This window comes from Rhinoderma darwinii, chromosome 2, assembly GCF_050947455.1.
Source record: "Rhinoderma darwinii isolate aRhiDar2 chromosome 2, aRhiDar2.hap1, whole genome shotgun sequence".
Lineage (NCBI taxonomy): Eukaryota > Metazoa > Chordata > Amphibia > Anura > Rhinodermatidae > Rhinoderma > Rhinoderma darwinii.
Window position 1 is genome coordinate 315,022,533 of NC_134688.1, and position 25,573 is coordinate 315,048,105.

The 25,573-nt window shown below is 42.1% G+C and overlaps 1 protein-coding gene across 2 annotated transcripts in view; it reads left to right on the forward strand.

The window, feature by feature from the left end:
• CEPT1 (choline/ethanolamine phosphotransferase 1) overlaps window positions 1-25,573 on the forward strand; it is a 198,338-nt gene that overhangs the window by 19,881 nt on the left and 152,884 nt on the right. The window contains exons 1-2 of one of the 2 annotated variants that reach the window (XM_075853545.1): window positions 1,053-1,140; window positions 14,101-14,470. In XM_075853545.1, the coding sequence (XP_075709660.1) occupies window positions 14,135-14,470 (336 nt within the window). In that variant the 5' untranslated portion in view covers window positions 1,053-1,140; window positions 14,101-14,134. Of the gene's footprint in view, window positions 1-1,052; window positions 1,141-14,100; window positions 14,471-25,573 lie in introns of those variants that run through there. The other variant, XM_075853544.1, reaches the window with a different exon arrangement.

Below are 25,573 nucleotides of genomic sequence, written 5' to 3' on the forward strand. Positions count from 1 at the left end.
CACACAGACGGCGTACGCTATAGTGAATGGAACGACTCCCGTTCCCATTCTCTTATGGGGATGTATGTGCCGTATTCCATCTCTGTATGTGTCGTTAATCGACACATACAGAGATGAAAAAAAAATGGCAGCCCCCATAGAGACGTAAAAGAAAAATAAATAAAATTTATTTTAATGACATACTAAAAGCCATAGTATATAAAAAAAAAATTATCATTTCGTGACACCTTCTTTTTAAATGTATTGTAACATATTATGTCCTTCTCAGCTTGTTAATATTAGCACATAAGATTTACTAAGTTATTGACCTGACCCTGATTTGTGTGATCATGTATCCGCCACTCCGAGCATTACATATTGGAGGGGAAAAAACCTTTGGGAATTCTTGGTTCATAGCCATTTCTCTAGGTAGCAAAATCTCGCTTCAATCTCCAATCAAGGGTTCCCAGTCTTGTGAGAGATGTTCATTTTGTCCTCTTATGCCAACAACTAAGAAATTCTGTCATCTTGCCAATTGTAGGTTTATACGTGCTTGGCGTTTCTTTGATATATTTGTCTTAGATCTTTATTCAAGTAAAGTATCTTTCCATTTACCATAGTCAATACTATTCCTCAATATTATGTAATTATAAAGAAACTGTTCTGAACTACCCTTTTATCTTTGGCTTCCCCTTTTTCCTCTTCATATATTGCGTTGCATGACATATTTCTGCTTTCTTCTGCAAAATTCTGTCCCATTATTCCATCACCTGCTGACTTAAGGGACGGGTGTTGCGAATTATTTTTATATATATATATATATATATATATATATATATATATATATAATATTGCTTTTAGTATGTTATTAAAATACATTTTATTTGTTTGTGTTTTACTTTTTTCTTTTTTCTAACTTTTACTTCACTATGGGGGCTGCCATTTTGTTTTTCATCTCTGTATGTGTCGATTAACGACACATACTGAGATGGAATATTGCAGCTACAGTGCATAGGGCACAATGAACGGGAGCCGTTCCATTGATTCTGCTCTCTGGCTCTGTACTGCACAGAGGTCAGAGTCGCAGGTCAGAGTCACACAGCAGAGCAGCTGTTTGCAGGGAGATAGCAGGCGCCATCATGAAGACCAGCTGCACCCCAGGTAAGACGTGTGTTTCTTTGTCTGTCCCCCTCTCTCTCACAGACCACCGCTCTCGTGACCCCCGTTGGGCCGCCCCCCCCCCCCTGTATGAAGGACACATGATGCAACTGTACAGGGAAAGCCCTGAACGGTAAATCTCTCTAGTTGTGCGGAGACTGAGAGGTTAATTAGTCACATCCCCAAACACTCCAGTAGGAGGGGTAATGGTGGTCACCCAGCTTTCCCAGAAGCAGATATAACCAGGAAAGGGCTGGATGGACGGGCTGAGGGTGCACAGGGTTTTTGGTGATCCCCCTCTGTCATGTGATTGGACCTAGGTTACCGGTTCATCAGATGGGGTTCATGTGACTATAAATCGGTCTATAACAAGAGACAGTGCACTCAGGACAAGCCCTGCCCTCATGCTGTAGTTGTATGGTTCTGTCTGCAGCGATGGCGGTGGGTGGCTCTGACACCGCCTCCCCCGTCGGGTCATCTCAGGACAGAAGGGGTGTCCGGATTGGAGAGACAGCGCCGCACCTGTCCTCAGGTTGTGTCTGGTATTGCAGTTCACCTCCATTGAAGTGAATAGGACAGAACTGTAATGCCACACGTGACCTGAGGCGCCCCTTTAAGACTTTTCCCGTGTGTGTGTGTGTGTGGCAGAGCGGAGTGTGCACGGGTGCCGCTGATACTTCATAGCCGCTTATCAGCTGTTTTGAAGAATCAGCGGCGAGCACCCCCCCCCCCTCCACACACACACACACACACACACACACACACACACACACACACACACACACACACACACACACACACACACACACACACACACACACCCAAGGCTGGATTCACACGAGCGTGTGCTTTTTGCGCACGTAAAAAACGCGGCGTTTTGCTTGCGCAAAGGCACTTAACAGCTCCGTGTGTCAGCCGCGTATGATGCGCGGCTGCGGGATTTTTGCGCAGCTGCCATCATTGACACTCCGTTTGGATGTTTGTAAACCGAAAAGCACGTGGTGCTTTTCTGTTTTCATTCATCCTTTTCACTGCTGTTGCGCGAATCACGCGCGTCCCACGGAAGTGCTTCCGTGCGACATGCGTGGTTTTCACGCACCCATTGACTTCAATGGGTGCGTGATGCACGAAAAACGCTCGAAGAAAGGACATGTGACTTTTACGCTGCGGACTAACTCTGCGTAAAAATCACGCAACTGTCTGCACAGCCCAATAGACTAATATAGGTCCGTGCAACGCGCGGGAAAATCACGCGCGTTGCACGGACGTATATCCCGTTCGTCTGAATAAGCCCTAAGGGTAAGGCCACACACAATGTTTACAGCTGAAAAATCAGAAGCAGAACGCCTACAAGCATCTGCCCATTGGTTTCAATGTGAAATACGGCGTTCTGTTCCGACAGGGCGTTTTTTACGTGGTCGTTTTCCAAAACCGGCATGTAAAAAGACGCCCACCATAATGAAGTGCACATCCCTTCTTGGGACGTTTTTGGAGCCGTTTTTCATTGACTTTATAGACAAACAGCTCCAAACGGCCGTTAAAAAATGGCTGAAAATCATGAGCTGTTTTCCCTTTGTTTAGTAAGCGTGTGAACATACCCTTAGCCTTTTGGTGTGTCCTAGAACTTCTGCCAGCTGCAGATTCACACCAAAAATGGCTGCCGGACACTGCTTAGCAATTTGAAGACACCTTTTCCTGGCTTGTGGGAGGGGGGGGGGTGAGATTCCCTCCCACATTTACAGCAGCTGTGAGTCGGGTTGCTTTGCCTTATTCACCTTGCTGTAATTCTGGGAAGTGCTTCCCCTGGTGGCCAACATAGGAAAACATGTAAAATTATTATTTGATTTTTAATACTTTCCACCATATGGAAGAAAAAAAAAAAATACAGCAAAAAACGTAAAAAAAATATAATAGAAATAAGTAACGACACTAAAAAAAAAACCGACACACATTCCCTTTAAAGAACGTATTTCCCAGCATTGCTCAGTATTTCCCAGCATTGCTCAGATATTTGCACAAGGGGGGGGGGGGGTGTTTACTATCCTTGGCCCTGCAAAAGCGCATTTTTGGCTCCCAGGGACACTGTGTGTGCGATCAATGCTTACGTTTTGAGATACCAGGACAAATTTTCATATACTGCTGTTGACACCACTATCCATGTTGAGGATAGTGTGGAATACAGTGAGTTATTGAATTACTTAAAGTCTACTGGAATGCTGCCATATCGCAAGGAACTGGAGGTTGGAGCTCCGATTTATACAGTTAAGAAATTTAGATGTACCGCGTCTTCGCAATGGAACCTGACTTTATGTCAAACAATGCATTCCTCATGTGATTGAGGCTACAATACTTACTGGCTGTCCTCAAAATGAAGATGTCTTTATTTCTCTGAGCCCTCTAATCCACGATAATAAGCATTCACCATTGCATTTTAAGAGACTACAGTTCCGGTCAAAGTTTCTTTTGCGATGACCATTAACAAGGCACAAGGCCAGTCCCTGAAAATTGCTGGTGTCAACTTGGAACAACCATGTTTCTTTCGCGGACAACTAGCGATGCATCGAAACTTCGATGCTGTTTCGATACCGTGCACCCCCCAAACGGTTCTATACTGTTATTTCATGTATTTCGATACTAAGCTGTGCGGCTGCACAGCGAAGTATAGTAACACATGACGTGAATGTATGAGTGCAGGTCTGCGGCTGTGTAATACAGCCATCGCCCCGCTTCGGAGTCCTGACAAGTGCGCGCCGTCAGGATAATGCGATGCGGCCAGCGCTGCACTAATGAGCGGCGGCACTGAAGACAGAACATGGCGGGCGGACTGCAAAACAGCCTCATGTTCTGTCTTCAGTGACTGAACGGCCGCTCATTAGTGCAGCGCCGGCCGCATCACCTCAGGCTGACCGCGCACGCACTCATTGTCAGGAGCGGGGCAATAGCCGCAGCCTCGCTCTATAACGGCAGAGATCAGAGAAATCTCATCTCTGCCGCTATTCCCCTGAATGCTGCGATCAAAATTCAGGGGAAAATGAGAAGGGGGATGCCCCTTGGATCTCCGATTGAGGGACATACCATATATGGCCAGACAGCCCAGGGTCCATTGAAGGACCCCAGGGCTGTCTCACCATATTTCCTGTTAGGACATGCCCAAGTATGCCCTAACAACTGCCTTTAAAATAAAGTAAAAAACCTAAAGTAATATTAAATTTAAAAAAAAATACACATACACCTTTTTTACAATAAATATTAAAATAAGGCTGGGTTCACACGAGCACATTAACGTCCGTAATGGACGGACGTATTTCGGCCGGAAGTCCCGGACCGAACTCCGTGCAGGGAGGCGGGCTCCTAGCATCATAGTTATGTACGATTCTAGGAGTCCCTGCCTCTCTGCAGGACAACTGTCCCGTACTGTAATCATGTTTTCAGTACGGGACAGTAGTTCCACGGAGAGGCAGGGACTCCTAGCGTCATACATAACTACGATGCTAGGAGCCCGGCTCCCTGCACTGAGTTCGGTCCGGGACTTCCGGCCGGAATATGTCCGTCCATTACGGACGTTAATGTGCTCGTGTGAACCCAGCCTAAGTCTCAATACATAAAATATACACATATTTGGTATTGGCACGGCCGTAATAACGTGCACACTTTTTGTGCGTCATTTACAATGTGTACGCTGTAAAAAAAAAATTTCACAAAAACTGCTTTCTTTCACTTAGGCCCCATGCACACGACCGTAAAAACTCCCGTAATTACGGGCCCATAGACTTCTATTGGCCACGGGTGCCTCGCCCTATGCTTACGGGAAGGTTCCGTTTTGTTCAAAAAATATAGAACATGTCCTATTTCGGGCCGTAATAACGGCATGGGCAGGACCATAGAAGTCTATGGAGCTGCCGTAATTACGGGCGACTACGTGTGTGCACCCGTAATTACGGGAGCGTTGCTAGGCGTCGTCAGGGGATAGTCACTGTCCAGTGTGCTGAAAGAGTTAACTGATCGGCAGTAACTCTTTCAGCACCCTGGACAGTGACTAACGATCACAATATAGATCGATCTGTAAAAAAAGAATAGAAGTTCATACTTACCTAGAACGCCCGGCTTCTTCCAGTCCGGCCTCCCGTGATGACGTTTCAGCCCATGTTACCGCTGCATGGTTTGCCGCGTCATCCAGGGAGGTCGGACTGGATGTCAAGAGAGGGACGCGTCACCAAGACAACGGCCAGGTAAGTACTTTTTCTGCGGAAAGGGCTGTCCCTTCTCTATCCTGCACTGATAGGGAGAAGGGCTGCAGATTACTGCAGTGCAATTTTGCAGAGAAAACGTGCCTGTAAATACGGGTGGAATACTGGTGACACCGGACCCGCATTTACGGATACGGGTCCGTAAATACTGGTGCAATACGGGTCGAATATGTGTGACCAAGGACCCGTATTTACGGGAGGACAAATCTACGTTCGTGTACATGAGGCCTTATTGAGAGGCATGAGGTGTGATGAATTTAACCTCCATGTGCCTCACATTAATAGTAATTCACCCCATTATGTACCTTACACATTAACCCAATGGTGCCCATTATGACTCAGAAACATGATGGGGTTAATTACTATTAATGTGAGGCACATTCAAAATTCATCACACCTAGTGCCTCACATTAGAAAATGGAAGAACTTTATTTTTTATTTTTATTATTACTGTTGGCAAAGTGTCGTTTTGGTAACTAAATCGCAATACTACACAAAGTATCGGTATCGAAGTCCAAATTCTGGTATCATGACATCCCTACTTTAGAGCTGGATCAGGCAGAAACCTTTAAATACATGCATTGGAGGACAAGACAGCCAATGTAGTCTACCCATGAGTGCTGTCTTAGATTTCAAAGAAATCCGAATGTTTCGTGCCATTTCATTACTAATATTACCCAATTATCTAAATTGTTGAACTGTTTAATAATTTAATATTTTCTGTATAATTAAATAAAAACTTAGAATAAAAATGTATGTATTTTGTCGAAAAATATTTACTTTATTGGATATGTTGACTTCATATCCGTAGGAAACAAAGTTTTTAACCACAAGCATACAACAAACAAATAGCTCCGTGCGAAACTGGGTAACTCTGCTAGTATGTGATAAGGAACTCCTTCTGTATGTGTGCAGTGGATAGAAAACACGATCGCTCCACCCACCTGCTCAGAATTTTTTTTATTTGAGGAAGCTCCTTCAGAGGGAAATACTACACAAGAAAACCGATGCAGAATACCTGTCATATAATGGGAAGAAATAGTAATGTTCCTCACATGCACACATGATCGCTTATTTTCAAAAGTTAGGTACACTTTAACCCCTTCAGGGCGCAGCCTGTTTTGGCCTTGTGGCACAGCCGATTTAGTCACAATTTCTCACATTTAAAGAAAATTTTTACAGGTACCAGTTCAGTTCTGAAGGGGTTTGGAGGGCCTTCTATATTAGAATCCCCCAATAAATCACTCCATTTTAAAAACTGCACCCCTCAAAGTGTTCAAAACCGCATTCAGAAAGTTTCTTAATTCTTTAGGCGTTTCATAGGAAATAAAGCAAAGTAGAGGGGAAATGTAGAAATGTGGTGTTTTTTTTTTTTTTTTTTAGTTTTTTTTTGCCGTAATCAATTTGTAATAAAAAAAATTTTTTGTAACACAGAAGGTTTTACTAGAGAAACGCAATGAGTATTGCCTAGGTTCTGCAGTTTTTAGAAATATCCCACATGTGGCCCTAGTGTCCTAATGGACCGAAACACCGGCCTCTGAAGCAAAGGAGTACCTAGAGGATTTTGGGGACTGCTTTTTTAAAATTATATTTTAGGCACTGTCCGGTTTGAAGAGGTCTTGTGGTGCCAAAACAGTGGAAACTCTCCAAAAGTGACCCCATTTTGGAAACTACACCCCTCAAGGAATTTATCTAGGGGTATAGTTGGTATTTTGACCCCACAGGTATTTTGCTATATTTATTGGAGTTAGTCTGTGAAAATGAAAATCTACTTTCTATGTTTTTTCGGGAAAAAAAAAATTTTTGTAATATTTACCAAAAAAAGAAAAGAAAATGCACCCCAACATTTGTAAAGCATCTTCTCCCGATAACAGAAATACCCCATATGTGGTACTAAACTGCTGTGAAAACACCCCAAAAGTGACCCCATTTGGGAAACCACACCCCTCAAGGAATTTTTCTAGTGGTATAGTGATCATTTAGACAACAAAGGTTTTTTGCAGAATTTAGTGGAATTAGGCAGCGAAAATAACGTTTTTATTTTTCAATTAAATGTTGAATTTTTTTATTTTCACAAGGGATAAAGGAGAAAAAGCCGCCCAAAATTTGGAACGCATTCTCTCCCAAATATGACAATACCCCACATGTGGTGGTAATTGTTTTTTTTTAAATAGAAATGAATTAACCTTTGCATGACTGATCCTTTCTTGCTTTTCCATTTTAGTTTTTCACTCCCTGCCTTCCAAATGCCATAACTTTTATAATTTTTCCATCAATAGAGCGGTGTGAGGGCTTATTTTTTGCGGAAAGAGTTGTAGTTTCTATTGACACAATTTAACCCCTTAGTGACCACCAATACGCCTTTTTACGTTGGTTACTAAGGGGCCTTAGGCTAGGCTGACGCCTTTTCACGTGAGCCTAGTCCAAGTCCTGCATGGGTCTCGCGTGCAGGCTGGAGCCGGGGCTCAGCTGTCTGATGACAGCTGAGCTCCTGCTCCAACGCCCGCGATCAAAGTTTACTTCGATCGCGGGCGTTTAACCCGTTAAATGCTGCCGTCAATATCGACCGCGGCATTTAACTTTTGTTTACAGAGGGAGTGCGCACCCTCTGTCACCCATCGGCGGCCCGCGAATGCAATCGCGGGTCTCCAATGGGGTGTCATGGCAGCCGGGGGCTGACTCAGTTCAGTGAAACGTACGCCGGGACATACCGACCCTGACAGTAGGGAAAGATTACAGATTACACAGGGCATGATTGGAGCCATGAATAATAATTAACTAATCCTGCCGAATTCAAGTCCGCTCCAGACAGCTGGAGGGAACGGACGTAGTGGCGACACTTGACCAGTGTGTTGCGTAGTGCCCATGACGTCGCGGCACTCACAGCCAATACTCTGAAACAGCCAGCAATCCTTACAACTGCACGAACCAGTAGTTTTCACTGCTAACAGGCAGTCTGACTGTTTGCCTAAACACAGCGTACGCTGCTGTCTCTGTATTGCCGCCGAATTGTGTATCGCAGCGGCAACGCTGAGAACACTAAATAAAACACAACAGGCAGTTTGTCTCTCTGCATTGCCGCATAATTAAGAACCGCAGCGGCAACGCTGAGAACACAAAACGCACTCTGTGACCAGCTAGCTGCTCACTGAGAGAAATTGCTTTCTGTCCGCATTGCTGGCCGAGCCGCTGCTTGAGCCAGGAATGGAACAGCAACGCTGGTAACAGAACAAATACAACACAATCTGAAGACTAATTAACTGTTCATTGACACAAAAATTGTAATCCTTTTGCGCTGCTACTCACAAAAAGTTTGGAGCGGCAACGCTTAAAAGGTAGTCAATGATCAGGCAGTTGCTCATAGAGTTTGAACACAACCTCCTGTAGTGTGCATATGCAAGGTATCTTACAGATACAAAAATAACCCTTGCAGCACCACCTCGTTTGTTTCCACCTGAGTAGTAAGGCCAACAAGCTTCCTACCCAGTGGAATTTGTTTAAAGCTGTAATCACACTGTGCAATAATTTAATCAAAATACCACACAATGTGGCAATAAAGGGGACATTGCACAGTATAATCCTTCTCCTACTACACTAGTCGGTATCAATAAAAAATTGAAGGCGACATTGTCCACCATGCTCTACCTTTCCTCCTCTCTCCCTATACCTACATTTTGCTTGATAAAAGCCCCCAGGTCTGCCTTGGACATATGCCTGTTAGGACGCGCCGGAGGCACGTCCTAACAGATTGCCTGTCAGATTTACACTGACAGGCAATAATGCTCTGGTATACTTCGTATATATCATTATACTTCATTATATCAGCGATCTGAAGATCGCACAGTAAAGTCCCCTAGTGGGACTAGTGAAATAAATAATAAATGTGAAATAAAGATTAATAATAAAAGTTACAGCAAAAAAAGAAATCAATTTTTTCCATAAAAGTGTAAAAAAATTAAAAGTACACATATATGGTATCGCCGCGACTGTAATGACTCCATTAATAAAGTTAATATGTAATTTAAACCGCAAGGTGAACACCGTAAAAAAAAAACGCAAAAAACAATGGCGAAATTGCAATTTTTTTCCATTGCCCCCCGAAAAAGTCATAATAAAAATGAATCAATAAGTCCCATGCACCCCAATACAGTACCAATCAAAACTATGTCTCGTCCCGCGGAAAATAAACCCAAAAAATCACTACATTGGAAAGCTCTTGGAAAGCGACGATGCAAATACAAATAATTTTAGTTCAAAAGTGTTTTTATTGTGCAAAAGTCGTAAACCATAAAAAACCTCTACATATGTGGTATCGCTGTAATCGTACCGACCCATAGAATAAAGGTAACATGTTATTTACGTCGCATAGTGAACGGCATCAATTTAAAAACGCATAGAACAATAGCGGAATTTCAGTTTTTTGTTTTTTTTATAATCCCCCCCAAAAAAAGTTCATAAATGTTAATAAAAAAATTTACCCAAAAATGGTGCTATTAAAAAGTACAACTGATCCCGCAAAAAACAAGTCCTCATACAGCTATGTAGACGAAAAAATAAAAAAGTTATAGCTCTTTGAATGCGACTATAGAAAAACGAATAAAATAGCTTGGTCATTAGGGCCTAAAATGGGCTGGTCACTAAGGGGTTAAAGTACCATATAATGTACTGGGAAACCGAAAATCTAATTCTTTGCAGGGTGAAAAACTTCGATTACTCCATTGTTTTTTGGGTTTCGTGCGATAAAAACGACAATAAACATTAATTATCCATAATTCATGAGTTTACCTTTTGACAAGATTCATAGATATCGTTTGTGTATGACACAATCTATCGATAGCAACCTTCGCAGCAAAAAATATATATTGGATGAGTTTGCGAGAGTTCTTGGCTAATAGGGGTAGAGGTTCATATAATAGGGTATCAACTGGGTCAGTAGAGAGTAAGAAGAAATTAGGGTGTATATTTACTTCCAGATTTGTACGATAGGGCATTCCCACCATATATGAAACGGCATGCCTGCACTACCACATTGTCTAAAGCAACCAGAATCAGCAGTTGGGTACATCTGAGGAGGTATAGGTTTCTGTCCAGACTATCTCCTTATAAGCACCTTTTTATAACTTGCATCCACAAGAGGTATGTATTAAGAGATAACTTACACGTTAAAGACGCAATGTTCTGTATTTGTCGAAGGTCCAATTACCTGCCAATCTCCATTTCACATTTTGTCATATATGGTAATTATAGAGGAGAGACCAATACCGAATATAATCTAGAAATCATACTAAAAAAGGTATGCAACCAACAATGACGTTCATAAGTAGTTAAGATGGCGATATCCTCAAATGTAGCTTTCCAAGAGACCAAAAAAATGGCAGATCTATTGGTGGCGAAAGCAGCAAGAAATGAAAATCAAATCAGCGTTTGCTCATTCATCTCCTGAACGTTGACCTTTTTACACAGGGCGATTATCGGCAACGAGCCTTATTTGAATGCTCGTCTGTACCATAATCGCCCAGTGTAAAACCCCCTTAACTGATGTCAGCTGCACTTTTTTGGGCAGGTGATGGGTTCTTTTTAAAGTGGATCCATTACTGGCTTATTAACCCCTTAGTAGGGATATCACAATACCAGAGTTTGGACTTCGATACCGATACTTCGTGCAGTATTGCGATACTCGATACCAAAACGATACTTTTGGCAACAATAATAATAATAAAAAAAAGTTATTTTGTTTTCTGATGTGAGGCGCCTGGTGTGATGAATTTTGAACCTCCACGTGCCTCACGTTAATAGTAATTAACCCCATCATGTTCCTCAGTCATAATGGGCAACATTGGGTTAGTGTGAGGTACATGATGGGGTTAATATTCAGTATACTGTTCAATATTCAGAACACCTTGTGCCTCACATTAATAAGTGAAAAAAGTTTTTATTTTATAACGGCGTAATCCTGAATGACGCTATAAATGTGTTATTACGGTCGCAACGATACAGAATATGTGTATTTTATGTATCGAGACTTATTTTAATTTTTATTCTAATGTGTCAGTGTTTTTTTATTTTTTTTATTTAACGCTACTTTTTTATTTTTAAACTTTAATGTGCTGGCATGTATCTATATGCCAGTATATTAACCTGGGTACTCATAGTACACAGGCAGTTGTTAGGACATATCGAAGTATGCCCTAACAGGAAATATGGTCAGACAGCCCTGGGGTCCTACAATGGATCCTGGGCTGTCTGCTCATATATAGTATGGCCCTCGATCGCATCACAAGAATTCCATGTGACGCGATCCAAAGGGCATCTCCCCTGAATGCTACGGTCCTCTTTGATCGCATCATTCAGGAGAATAGCGGCAGAGGTTCTCTGATCTCTGCCGTTAGAGCGGGGCTGCGGCTGTGGACAGCCCATGTCCCGCTCCTGACAATAAGTGCGCGCGCGGTCCGTTTGAGGTGATGCGGCCGGCGCTGTACTAATGAGCGGTGGCACAGGCACTGAAGACAGAACATGGGGGTGTTTTGTAGTGTAGCGTTATGTTCTGTCTTCAGTATTGCTGCTCATTAGTGCAGCGCTGGTCGCATCACATCATGCTGACCACGCGCACACTTCTCAGGAGCGAGGCAATGGCTGTATTGGTCAGCGTCATACACTTTTCTCCACATTGCCCACTTGATCAAAAAGTAAAAACACGTCCAGTCGGGCATTAAGATAGTCAGTCATTAGCATTAATCTAAAATAAGTCATAACTCCGTCAATATTGATCGTCTTTCTAAATAAAAAAAACACTGCTGTAATCTACATTACTGCGCCGATCACATTACGTAGAAGATAGAGCTCTTATAATGTGGTGACAGAGCCTTTTTAAATGTTGTGGTTGGTATTGACCGTGGCATTTAACGGGTTAAACTGCCGCGATCAAAGTAAATTTTGATCATGGCCGTTGGAGCAGGAGCCCGGCTGTCATCAGACAGCCGAGCCCCGGCTCCAGCCTACACGGGACACCTGTACAGGACTTAGACTGGGCCCCTTAGTGACCGCCAAGAAAAGGCGTATAGGTGGTCACTAAGGGGTTAATGCCCTATCTTCTAACTAATCTAATAGGCGCTATGATGCTGATAACTACTGTGTACACTTGGTTTTTGTTTTTAAAAATGCATATACTTTGCAAAGTTATGAGCATTTTTCTAAATATGCTAACTTGGCTATACTTGCCAAATTGGAGGTTACTCTTTCTTTTCACTTTGGGAGGTGTAATGTTTTCTGTATGACTCTGTCCAAACAGCATACAGCTTCTCCCCCTTCCCTGCCCTGCAACGCAGCATGATCATATAGTCTACAGCTTTCATTCCCGACTGTCCTTTAAACTGGGGATACCTCTGGTTGCTTCAGATCAAGAACTGCGATGAAAAATTAGAATCTCCTCTTTCATATGCCACCAGAACCACTGTTCTAGGTGGTCCACAGCCGGAGATATGATTTTGAATTGATTCCCCTTCCCTTCTGCCTTTTAGTCTTTCACACTGTGTGAAGCAGCCTCTGACATTGTCCTGTTAACAAGAAGCTGTGAGGTGTGACACCCACTCGTCTAGTATAGCACCATTTGCATATTTAGAAAAAAAAACTCATAACTTTTTGGGACACCATTTTCACTGGCATGATCAGTGTGTCAGCACCCATTCGGTTAGGCCACATGCACACGACCGTAAAAAATCTCCATAGTTGCGTACGGTAATACGCTACGGATAGGTGTCCGTGCCATAGAACCGTGCCGGGAATTATGGAGCAGGTCCTACTTTTTGTATTTTACGGGCCGTGCTTCCATACTTTGTATGGGAGCACGTACCGAAAATGAGGCTAGCGGCAGCCGGCCGTGACCGCAATCACAGGCAGTGATTATGGGCATGGCCGTGTGCATGAGGCCTTAGCTAGGAGATTGGGCATTACTAAACTAGGGACAGATCCTCTTTAACAGGACGCCCACTCCTCAGTAAGATCAGTCCTGAATATGTTCCATGTGTAAACAATTTGTATAAACGTGGATTGATGTACACCAGGTCTCTAGCAATGCTTTTGTAACCTTATCCTGTTCATGCATTTCTGTAACACGTCCTCTGAAAGTTTGCCTCGAGACATGGTTCAAACTAATTCATTTTTTTTAGAACCGTTTTGTCAGTAACCTGGCTTTGTGCTTCCTTATTTATTTAATGGGCAAAGCACCTGTAGAATCCACACTTCCAATCTCCTCTCCTTAATTGAAATTGTGCTATTGATTCCGTCAAAAAAGCGGAAACCTGCCGGAACGGTGATAAACAGAAACCATTAGCAATGTTCCCGTCACCATTGATGTCAATGGGGATACAAACGGAAGCTAAGGTTTCCATTTGACTTTCCATTGAGGGGTTCCACGACGGAAACCTCCGACAGAATCCCTCAACGGAAAGCCAACCCTGATGTGAACCGGCCCTTAGTAATATTGATCATTGTCGTGTTTTTGTTTTTTTTAATGTGTTAAAAAACCAGCAGGGGAACAATTTTTAAGTGACCACTATTTCTTAGTTTTGAATGAGAAATCTTTCCAATTCTGCACTAATAAACTAATAACTGACCCTGTATAATGACTTTTACAAACTTTTTCTCTTAATGTAATAATCTTAATAAAATGATATTTAATGAAATTGACAAATGTCACGTTTTTTTGCCTTCCCTCTAGATTCCTTTGGATTTGGGTTTGAAGTCTAAACTCCATGAGTGGGCAAAGATCAAGAAAAAGATGTGGAGAAATCCACTCGGAACTCTCGTCACACTGTGACAATGCCTCCAGAACAACATATGTTTTAAGTAAGCTTGTGGAATTGCCAACTCCACCACTGTCTCGACACCAGTTAAAGAGGCTAGAAGAGCATCGGTATAAAAGCTGTGGAAAATCTCTTCTGGAACCATTAATGCAAGGATTTTGGGAATGGTTGGTTGGTCAGGTACCTTCATGGATTGCACCAAATCTGATCACCATAATAGGACTTTTGGTCAATATCTTGACAACAGTAGTGTTAGTAGGTTACTGCCCAACAGCAACGGAGCAGGTAAAATCAAACATGGTTTTTATTACACTTATGTATGTTCTGCATGTAATACTCGCATGTATATGGCATATTAAAGGGGTTTTCCCATCTTACACATTTATGACCTATTCATAGGATATGACCCGTCCCACCTCTGGGACCCTCACCTTTTGAGTGAACGGGGGTCCCATAAATACCGATTCGCCAATTCTGTGCATCTGCTACCCTATTGCATTCAATGACGAAGTGGTCTTTTGAAGACTATGGGACTTAATGAAAAAAGTAAACAAGCGTAGGCTCGACCGCAGTGAGGAGGACATTGCATGAAGTGGCAGTTGAGCATGCGTACTGCCACTCCATTTAAAGTCTATGGGAATGAAGGAAACAGCCGAGTACAGTGTACGGTTGTTGTACTTAGTCTTATAGACTTTGATTGGATACACTCCTATAGATAGGCGGAATTCAATGTAAGGTCTTGCCTGGTGAACTACAATGAACTCCAACACAAAACTGGCAGGAAGATCGATGTGATATAAAATGGTATAAATCTTTTATAGATCAAAAATTTAATAAAATATACTAGAAATCTACAAGCCAATGGTAAACAAAATCCCTCCAGGAAAGTACAAAATCCTCCTATAAACATTAAACCGTCAATTAAAGTACTAGTGCCAATGTGTAAGAAGCTAGCAGCCTTAAAATAGATAAACCAGCACATAAAGAAAGGAAGAGAGTACAGACCAAAGGAGGGAATCTTGAATGGAGCGGCGGGCACTTGCTCGACCTTCGTTTCATTTAACCGGTTAAGGACTAGGCTGTTTTACAGCTAAATGACCAGAGCAAATTTCACAATTTTGCTATGCGCTTCTTTAGATGACTATAACTCAGCAGGTGAATAAAGTTCATCTTTGAATTTTACACTCTTTTTAAAGGACAGATAGGGCTTTGTTTTAGTGGCATTTGTCAGTATATATCATTTTTTTTTTTTTCTCTAAAGTGGGCAAAATTGGAAAAAAATGCAAGAATTTAACAATTGCGTCGGTTTATGCTAGCATTTTTCACACACGGTATGAACCACGGCCAAAATTAATCTCCTTTCACATTCTTCCACTTCTCCCGTGCATGGGGATACCAAATATGTGAGCCTTATTCACTGTGCGGGCATGTGCCAGGGCTTGGCATAAAAGGAGGCTTTTTGGCCTTTTCGGTCCAGTAATTTTGCATTTGATTTTAGAGCCGTATACTGTTTTCTGGGGGGCCTAATGCTGCTGAAACATTAGAAACACCCCATAAATGACTTCATTCACACAAGTAGACCCCACAAGGTTTCCTTCAAGGGGTTTATCATATTTTTAGCAAGTCCAGTTTTCTTCTGAAAGTTTCTTGAATAAGATGGAACAAAATAAAATCAGCACTTTTTTAGCAAATGCGTCAGTTTAGGCTAGTATTTTTCACACACGGTATGAACCACGGTCAAAATTAATCTCCGTTCACATTCTGCCACTTCTCCCGTGCACGGGGATACCAAATATGTGGCCTTATTTATCACATAGGGCGGAGGATAGAAGAAGATTATTTCACAAATCGCTTTTTTTCAAAGCTGGTTTTACAAAACTCAACAGAGTTTCTATAACACTTCCAAAATATCTGCTCTTGAAGCAGAAATCCCAAAATATTCATCTAGGGGTATAATGGGAATTTATTTTTTGGGGTTTTCTAAAATAAGAAATTTCAGGTTAATGCAAATGGAGCTCTCCAGCAGATGAACTTTAGAAAACATCAAACATGACATCCACCCCCCACCCATTCCCTCCCTCACCCTTGGAGTAAAATCAGGGGAAAAATCAAAACGTAATGTAGGGCAAATATATTTTCAACAAATTAACTAAAATCTAATAATTCAGAACAGTGTGGTATTTTTTAAAACATGGCTCAATGCACAGGCCTGGTTGCGAGGGACATGAGGGACAGAAATATCGGGAATCTTTGCGGTGCCCGTCTTTTCTGCAGACGCGGCACTTTTTCTGGGGGTTGCTTCTGGTTGCTGTTGGGGGAATCCGACTGATGAAGTGTCTTTCAGTCAGTCGCGTGACATCCTCAGACTGGGGGCATTCTCGGGTGTCCTGAACATCAAAAATGAGGCCTTCAATAATTTTCTCCTGGAAATCCAGGTATGTGTCTCTGCCTCTGTTTTTTTTGTAGAGCACAAATGAGTTGTGGATGGCCACCTGTAACAAATAAATGGCCACCTTTTTGTACCAGGTTTTAGTTTTGCGTTTTACTAAATAGGGCTGTAAAACCTGGTCGCTTAAATCCACCCCCCCCATGTACTTGTTATATTCGGACACGCTCACTGGTTTGTGCTTGTCCGATGTTGCCCCTCTTTCCCTCACTGCCACTGTTCCTGCGGTATGAATCGTGCTTAGCACATACACATCTTTGCGATCCCTGAACTTGACCGCCAGCAATTCTTCAGATGCATAAGCACAGGAGTCCCCCTTTACCATGCGCTTCCCCACTAATTGCTGTGGAAAACCAATTCTGTTTTTGCGCATTGTACCACATGCCCCAGTCCTTGCAGCATGCAAATGCCTAAACAGGGGCACACTCGAATAAAAATTATCACAGTACAGGTGGTACCCCTTGTGAAGCAGAGGCTGCATTATCTCCCACACAATCTTACTGCTGGTGGAAAGATCAGGGGGGCATCCAGGAACATTTATTGTGCGGTCCCGCCCTTCATAAATCCTGAAGGCGGTGGTATATCCTGACCCGCTTTCACACAATTTGTAGAGCTTAACGCCATATCTTGCCCTTTTGGAAGGTAGATATTGGCGAAAGCTAAGTCTGCCATGAAAGTTGAGGAGGGATTCGTCCACGCTTACATTCTGCTCAGGGGTATAGAGTTGCAGAAATAAATTATTCAGGGAATTTATTAGCGGTCTTATTTTGAACAACCGATCCCGGTTTGCATCGGTACTTGGGGGGGCCTGTGCGTTGTCATTGAAGTGGAGGAACCTCATTATTGTCTCATAACGAGACCTGGGCATTACTGCAGAATATACTGGGGTGGCTTGGGCGGGTCTTGTTGACCAGTAAGACCTAATGGAGGGCTTTTTGAACAATACCCATATTTAGGGTGAGCCCCAAAAATTTTTTTAATTCCAGCAAATTGGTGGGCGTCCAATCTCTGGCATGGGTGGATGAAGGTTTCTGCCTTATATATTGAGTGGCATATAAATTTGTTTCGTGGACAATCTGATTTAGGATGTCGTCCGTTATAAATAAATGGAAGTAATCCATTTGGACAAAATTTGTATTGTCCACGGTTATGCCAGGAGTGGCAGTAAATCCGTGGATTCTAGTCCCAAAAGATGGGGCAGGTGCCCATACAAGAGCCTGGACTGAAGGGACCAGGCTGTCCCGTGCTACAGCGCTACTTGGCCCTGCGCTTTCATGTTCTGCAGTTTCGACTGCATCAGGGACAACGTCCCCTGAAGATGAACCTGAAGTGACGCTGTCATCGTCACTACCTAAAACAGGTTCCATCTCGGACGCCATCTCTGATGCGGTCTCCGACTCAGACCACAGCATGGCGTATTCCTCCTCGGCGCTAAACAAGTTCCTCGCCATAACGTAACTAACACTAACACTAACTAAACAAATTTTTTTTTTTTTTTTTTTTTATAAAACACACAAACTAACTGCTATATATATCTACACTACCGCTAACAAAAAAATAAACCGCTATTGCTATATATATTATATATATGTGGATATATATATAATTATATACTCCCTACCTGCCTATTCTAATAGAATAAAAGAAAGAAAGGTAGATAGATAGAAAAAAAGATAGATGGATAGATAGATTGTATAGATAGATAGAAATCTATCTATACAGAGAATGTTTTAGTGTAACTGTATTTTTTTTCACTGTAATCTTCTGGCAGCAATTCTCTCGAGTCTCTTCTTCTCCTCAAACTGAAACAATGTTTGAGGAGAAGAAAAGAGGCAGGAGATTTACTGCCAGAAAAGTCAAAATAAAACAAATGTGGTCGCTGTGATAGGTTTTCACAGCGACCACATGATCAGGGACCATCAGATTGGTCCCTGATACTGTGCCCAGAGCTGTTGGTAACAGCGAGGGCACAGGGCTGTGTGCACGCGATCACGTGCACACTGTTTTCTATGCAGAAATGCATGTGATCGCTGTGATTGGTTGTCACAGCGATCACATGTTCAGGGGCCAAGAGATTGACCCCTGACATTCTGCCCAGTGCCCATGGCTGTTAGCAACAGCCAGGGCATAGAGCTGTGTGCACGCGATCGCGCGTGCACAGTCTCTGAAGTGCGGCCGTATATATACTATACGCCGGACTTTAGAGACCCTGACCGCTGGCCGTATATTTACGGCCAGCGGTCGGGAACCTGTTAAGCCCCTCCTCTCCGCGGGGTTGCAGTGACAAGGAACAAGGGGTCCAGGACCCATGTACTCACAATCGGTGGTGGTCCCAGTGGTAGCGATCCCAGCCATCAGACAAATGTCACCTACATTGTGGATAGGTGATAATTGTTGATTCTGGTACAACCCCTTTTTATGTTGGTTATTGTTTGCCTTTTATTTATGTTAATTCAGCCGATTCCTTACAGTTCTCTCACCAATGTAGACTCCTGTTTCTACCCATTTGTTTTGTTGTGAATTTTCTATTTTTAACCCCTTAATGACCAGGCCATTTTGCACGTTAATGACCAAGGATTATTTTTTGTTTTTTCATGGTCGCATTCCAAGAGTCGTAACTTTTTTTTTATTCCGTCGACATAGCCGTATAAGGGCTTGTTTTTTGCGGGACGAGTTGTATTTTGTAATTGTACCATTTTTAGATGCTTACAATATATTGATTAACTTTTATTAACTTTATTTTAGGAGAGAATTGAAAATAAGCAGTTATTCCAGCATTGATTTTCACGTTATAAATTTACGCCGTTTACTATGCAGCATAAATAACACGTTAACTTTATTCTATGGGTCGGCACGATTCCGGGGATACCAAATATGTAAAGGTTTTAGGTTTTCCTATGTTTGCACAATAAAAACCCTTTTAGAAAAAAATTACTTGTTTTTGCATCGCCGCGTTCCAAGAGCCGTCATTTTTCCGTCGATGTGGCCGTATGTGGGCTTGATTTTTGAAGGCCAATGTGTACTTTTTATTAGTACTATTTTGGGGTACATCGGACTTATAGATTAACTTTTATTTTATTTTTTATGGGGTGAATGGGAGAAAAGAGAATTTTGCCATTTTTTTTTTTTGCGTTTTTTTTTGGACGCCGTTCATCCGGCGGTTTAATTAATGTGTTCATTTTATTGGTCAAGTTGTTACGATCGCGGGGATACCATATATGTGTATGTGTGATTTGTTTTGACACTTTTACTGAATAAAACCACTTTTTGGGCAAAAAAAGTAGTTTTATTTGATTTTGACTATTTATTTTTTTTTCTACAAACTTTATTTAACTGATTGACATTTTTTTTTTTAAGTCCCACCAGGGGACTACGCTATGCAATGTGCCGATCGCATATATAATGCTTTGGTATACTTAGTATACCAAAGCATTATTGCCTGTCAGTGTAAAACTGACAGGCAACCTGTTAGGCGATGCCGGAGGCATGACCTAACAGGCAGTTGCGGAAAACAGACCTGGGGGTCTTTGTTAGACCCCCGGCTGTCATGGAAACCCGACGGCGACCCGCGATTTGTTTGCGGGGGCGCCGATGGGGTGACAGAGGGAGCTCCCTACCTCTGTCAAACACATTAGATGCCGCTGTCACTATTGACAGCGGCATTTAATGGGTTAAACTGCCGGAATCGAAGCGCTGTGTATAACAGCCGTGCTCCTGCCGCTGATCGCGTGGGTACAGTGACAGTACCCGCGCCATCACAGGACGGATATATCCGTCGTCCTGCGCGAACTAGCAGCTGCTGAGGACGGATATATCCGTCCTTCGGCATTAAGGAGTTAAGGCATATTGCTTTGCTTTCTATCCAGGCGATTTTTTTTTTTTTTAAATTGTTTTCCTTGGTCAACTCGTATGTTTGTTTTGTTTTTATAACCTTCCCATTTTGTTTTTAATCGCACCAAATTTTACACTTAAAGAGGCTCTGTCACCACATTATAAGTGCCGTATCTCCTACATAAAGAGATCTGCGCTATTATGTAGATGACCGCAGTGCTGTTTAATTTAATAAAACGATCTGTTTTCACCACTTTATTAGCGATTTTTAGATTTATGTTAATGAGTTGCTTAATGCCCAAGTGGGCGTATTTTTACATTAGACCAAGTGGGCGTTGAACAGAGGAGTGTATGACGCTGACCAATCAGCGTCATGCACTCCTCTCCATTCTTTTAGGCAGCGCATAGGGATCCTGTTAGATCCTTATGTGCGGTCTTATACGAACACATTAACGATACTGAAGTGTTTAGACAGTGAATAGACATTCCACGGGATGTCTATTCACAATCTGTGCACTTTGTTACTGTTTTTGTGGTAGTTACAGCAGAGCAAAGCGTAATCTCGTTGCAACCTGTCATTTACCGCGTAATCTCGCGAAATTATGCTTCCTCTGCTGTAACTACCACAGACCGTGTAACGAAGTGCAGAGATTGTGAATATCCATCCCGTGGAATGACTATTCACTGTCTAAACGCTTCAGTATTGTTAATGTGTTAGTATAAGACAGCACATAGCGATCTAAAAGGATCCCTATGCACTGCTTAAATGAATGGAGAGGAGTGCATGACGCTGATTGGTCAGCGTCATACACTCCTCTGGACAACGCCCACTTGGTCTAAAGTAAAAATACGCCCACTTGGGCATTAAGCAACTCCTTAGCATAAATCTAAAATCGCTAATAAAGTGGTGAAAATAGATTGTTTTATTAAATAAAAACCACTGCTGTCACCTACATTATAGCGCCGATCTCCTTATGTTGGAGATAAGACACTTATAATGCGGTGGCAGAGACTCTTTAAGGCCCTATTCACACAACAGGGATTCCCAGCCATGTGACGGACGTTTTTTGAACGGCCGTCATATGGCCGCAGTAGGAACAATAGACCCCAAATGGGGCTATTCACACATGCCCTATTTTCGTCCGTTCTCCCCAATCCCCGGACACAGCGTTGCCGAAGCTGTGGCCGGGGATTCCGCTCCAGGAGAAGTCCCTGACTTCACTGTCCTTATATAGACACAGTGACTTCTGAAGCGGAATCCCTTATTTCACTCTCCATATATGGACAGTGAAGTCAGACTTCTCCTGGAACGGTCCTCTACAGTGGTGCTATCTACAGGAAGGTAGGGTGCTGCCGTCTATGGGGGGTGCTATGTAAAAGGGGAGTGTGTAGCACTTCTTACATGGGGCTGTATGGCACTTCTTACAGGGGGGCCTGTGTGGCCCCGCCTACATAGGGAAAATGTACAAATGAAATTCATCCGTTTTAAAAACGGATGCAAAATGGGTTAAAATCACCCGTTAAAAACGGAAACACTGCTCTATTCACACGACAGGGTCAGAGTGTCGGCCGATTAAAAACTGCTGTTTTGGTCCATTTTTCTCGGCCGTTTTGCATCTGTTCCCTTCCGGGCAGAAAGCTTGGCTGATTTTAACAGGCTGTCAAAAAAATCGGCCGTGTGATTAGCCCCATTTGGTGTCTGTTCCTACTGTGGCCGAAAAAAACGTCTGTGTCACGGCCGGGAATCCCTGTCATGTGAATAGGGCCTTAGTTACTGGAAACGAACAACTTTTGCCACACTCCGTGTTGGATTTTCATCTTGAAGGTGTTTTTTAATCTTTTCCATTGTTAATTTCAAAACTCTTTTGTTGGGATCATGTTTTCTTTCAATTAGTCGTTTCCAACAGCTGGTTAACCCCTTAAGGACGTGGACATGTTGGCAGCCCCATTTTTCAAGTCTTGTGTGTCCCTTTTATGTGGTAATAACTTTTGGAATACTTTCACCTATCCAAGCGATTCTGAGTGTTTTCTAGTGACACATTGTACTTTAACCCCTTCAGGACTGAACCTGTTTTGGCCTTTAGGACGAAGCCGATTTTTCAAATCTGACGTGTCACTTTATGTGGTAATAACTCCGGGATGCTTTTACCTATCAAAGTGATTCTGAGATTATTTTCTCGAGACCTATTGTACTTTATGTTAGTGAAAAAAGTTGGTCGATAAATTAAATGTTTATTTGTAAAAAACACCAAGATTTAGAGAAAATTTGCAAAAATGTGCATTTTTCTAAATTTAAATGTATCTACTTGTAAAACAGATAGTAATACCACACAAAATACTTACTAATTTATATTTCCCATATGTCTACTTTGTTTACATCATTTTTATGAACATCCTTTTATTTTTCCAGGACTTTACAAAGCTTAGACCTTTAGCAGCAATTTCTCATATTTTCAAGAAAATTTCAGTTCTGAAGTGACTTTGAGGGCCTTATATATTAAAGTTCCCATAAATCACCCCATTTTGAAAACTGCACCCCTCCAAAGTATTCAAAACAGCATTCAGAAAGTATTTTAACCCTTTAGGCGTTTCACAGGAATTAAAGCAATGTAGAGGTGAAATTTACAAATTTCAGTTTTTTTTGCCAAAATTCATTTTTAATAAAAAAAAATAATTCTGTACCACAGAAGGTTTTACCCAAGAAACGCAACTCAATACTTATTGCCTAGATTCTGCAGTTTTTAGAAAGATCTCACATGTGGCCCTAGTGCGCCAATGGACAAACACCGGCCTCCGAAGCAAAGGAGCACCTAGAGTATTTTGGGGCCTCATTTTTTTAGCTTCTATTTTAGGCACCATGTCAGGGTTGAATAGGTCTTGTGGTGCCAAAACAGTAAAGACCCCCCAAAAGTGACCCCATTTTGGAAACTACACCCCTCAAGGAATTTATCTAAGGGTATAGTTAGCATTTTGAACCCACAGTTTTTTTTGCTAAATTTATTTGAATTAGTATGTGAAGATGGAAATCTACTTTTTTTTTTTTAAAAACATAGAAAAATAAATATAAAAATAAAGCAATAAAGTAGAAAAAAACACCCCAACATATGTAAAGCAATTTCTTCCGATTTATAACAATACCCCATATGTGGTAATAAACTGCTGTTTGGACCCACACCAGGGCTCAGAAGGGAAGGAGCACCATTTGAATTTTGGAGTTCTGATTTTGTTGGAATAGTTTTCAGTGTCGTGTCGCGTTTGCAATGCACTGGAGGAACTAAAATAGTGGAAACCCCCCAAAAGTGACCCCATTTTGGAAACTACACCCCTCAAGGAATTTTTTTACCAAATTTTGACCAAACAGTTGTTTTGCTGAATTCATTGGAGTTAGTCTGTAAAGGTAAAAATCTACTTTTTTTTTTTTTTGCTGAAAAAAGACATTTTCAATTTTTAATTTTTACAAGGAATAAAGGAGAAAAAGCACCCCAACGTTTGTAAAACAATTTCTCCCGATTACGTAAATATGCCATATGTGGTAATAATAAAGTATTGTTTGGACCCACAGCGGGGCTTAAAAGGGATGGAGCGCTATTTGGCTTTTGGAGCTCAAATTTAGCTGGAATAGTTTTTGGGTGTCATGTCTAATTTACAATGCCCCCGAGGGACCAAAACAGTGGACACCCCGCAAAAGTAACCATATTTGGAAAACTACACCACTTAAGGAATCAATCTAGGGGTATACACAGTGTTCCAAATTATTATGCACATTGGATTTAAGTGTCAAACATTTAATTATTAGTTTTTCAATTAAACTCATGGATGGTATTGTGTCTTAGGGCTCTTTGGATCATTGTAATCAATCTCAGACACCTGTGATAATTAGTTTGCCAGGTGTGCCCAATCAAAGGAAAACTACTTAAGAAGGACGTTCCACATTATTAAGTAGGCCACAGGTTTCAAGCAATATGGGAAAGAAAAAGGATCTCTCTGCTGCCGAAAAGCGTGAAATAGTGCAATACCTTGGACAAGGTATGAAAACATTGGATATTTCAAGAAAACTTAGGCGTGATCATCGTACTGTGAAAAGATTTGTGGCTGATTCAGAGCACAGACGGGTTCGTTCAGATAAAGGCATAATGAGGAAGATTTCTGCCAGACAAATTAATAGGATTAGGAGAGCAGCTGCTAAAATGCTATTGCAAAGCAGCAAACAGATATTTGAAGCCGCTGGTGCCTCTGGAGTACCTCGAACCTCAAGGTGTAGGATCCTCCAGAGGTTTGCAAGTGTGCATAAAGCTATTGGGCCTCCCCTAAACAATGCTCACGAGCAGAAACGGTTGCAGTGGGCTCAGAAATACATGAAGACTAATTTTCAGACCGTGGTGTTTACTGATGAGTGCCGTGCAACCCTGGATGGTCCAGACGGATGGAGTGATGGCTGGTGAATGGCCACCATGTCCCAACAAGGCTGCGACGTCAGCAAGGATGTGGCGGAGTCATGTTTTGGGCTGGAATCATGGGAAGAGAGCTGGTAGGCCCCTTTAGAGTCCCTGACGGTGTGAAAATGACCTCTGCAAAGTACGTAGGGTTTGACTAACCACTTTCTTACGTGGTACAAAAAGAACCGTGCCTTCCGTACTAAAATTATCTTCATGCATGACAATGCACCATCTCATGCTGCAAAGAATACCTCTGTCATTTGGCTGCTATGGGCATAAAAGGAGAGAAACTTATGGTGTGGCCCCCATGTTCCCCTGACCTCAACCCTATTGAGAATCTTTGGAGCATCCTCAAGCAAAATATCTGAGGGTGTGAGGCAGTTCACCTCAAAACAGAAGCTCTAGGAGGCTGTTCTGACATCCTGCAAAGATATTCAAGCAGAAACTGTCCAAATACTCACAAATTCAATGGATACAAGAATTGTGAAGGTGATATCAAAGAAGGGGTCCTATGTTAACATGTAACTTGGCCTGCTAAGTTTTTTGTTTTTTTTGATTGAAAGAGCTTTTGATTTCTGTAAATGACGTCCTGATGCTGCAAATTCAACAAATTACCATTTTAGTTCTCTTTACAACCTTTAAAATGTTTTGATCTCTGTTGTGCATAATAATTTG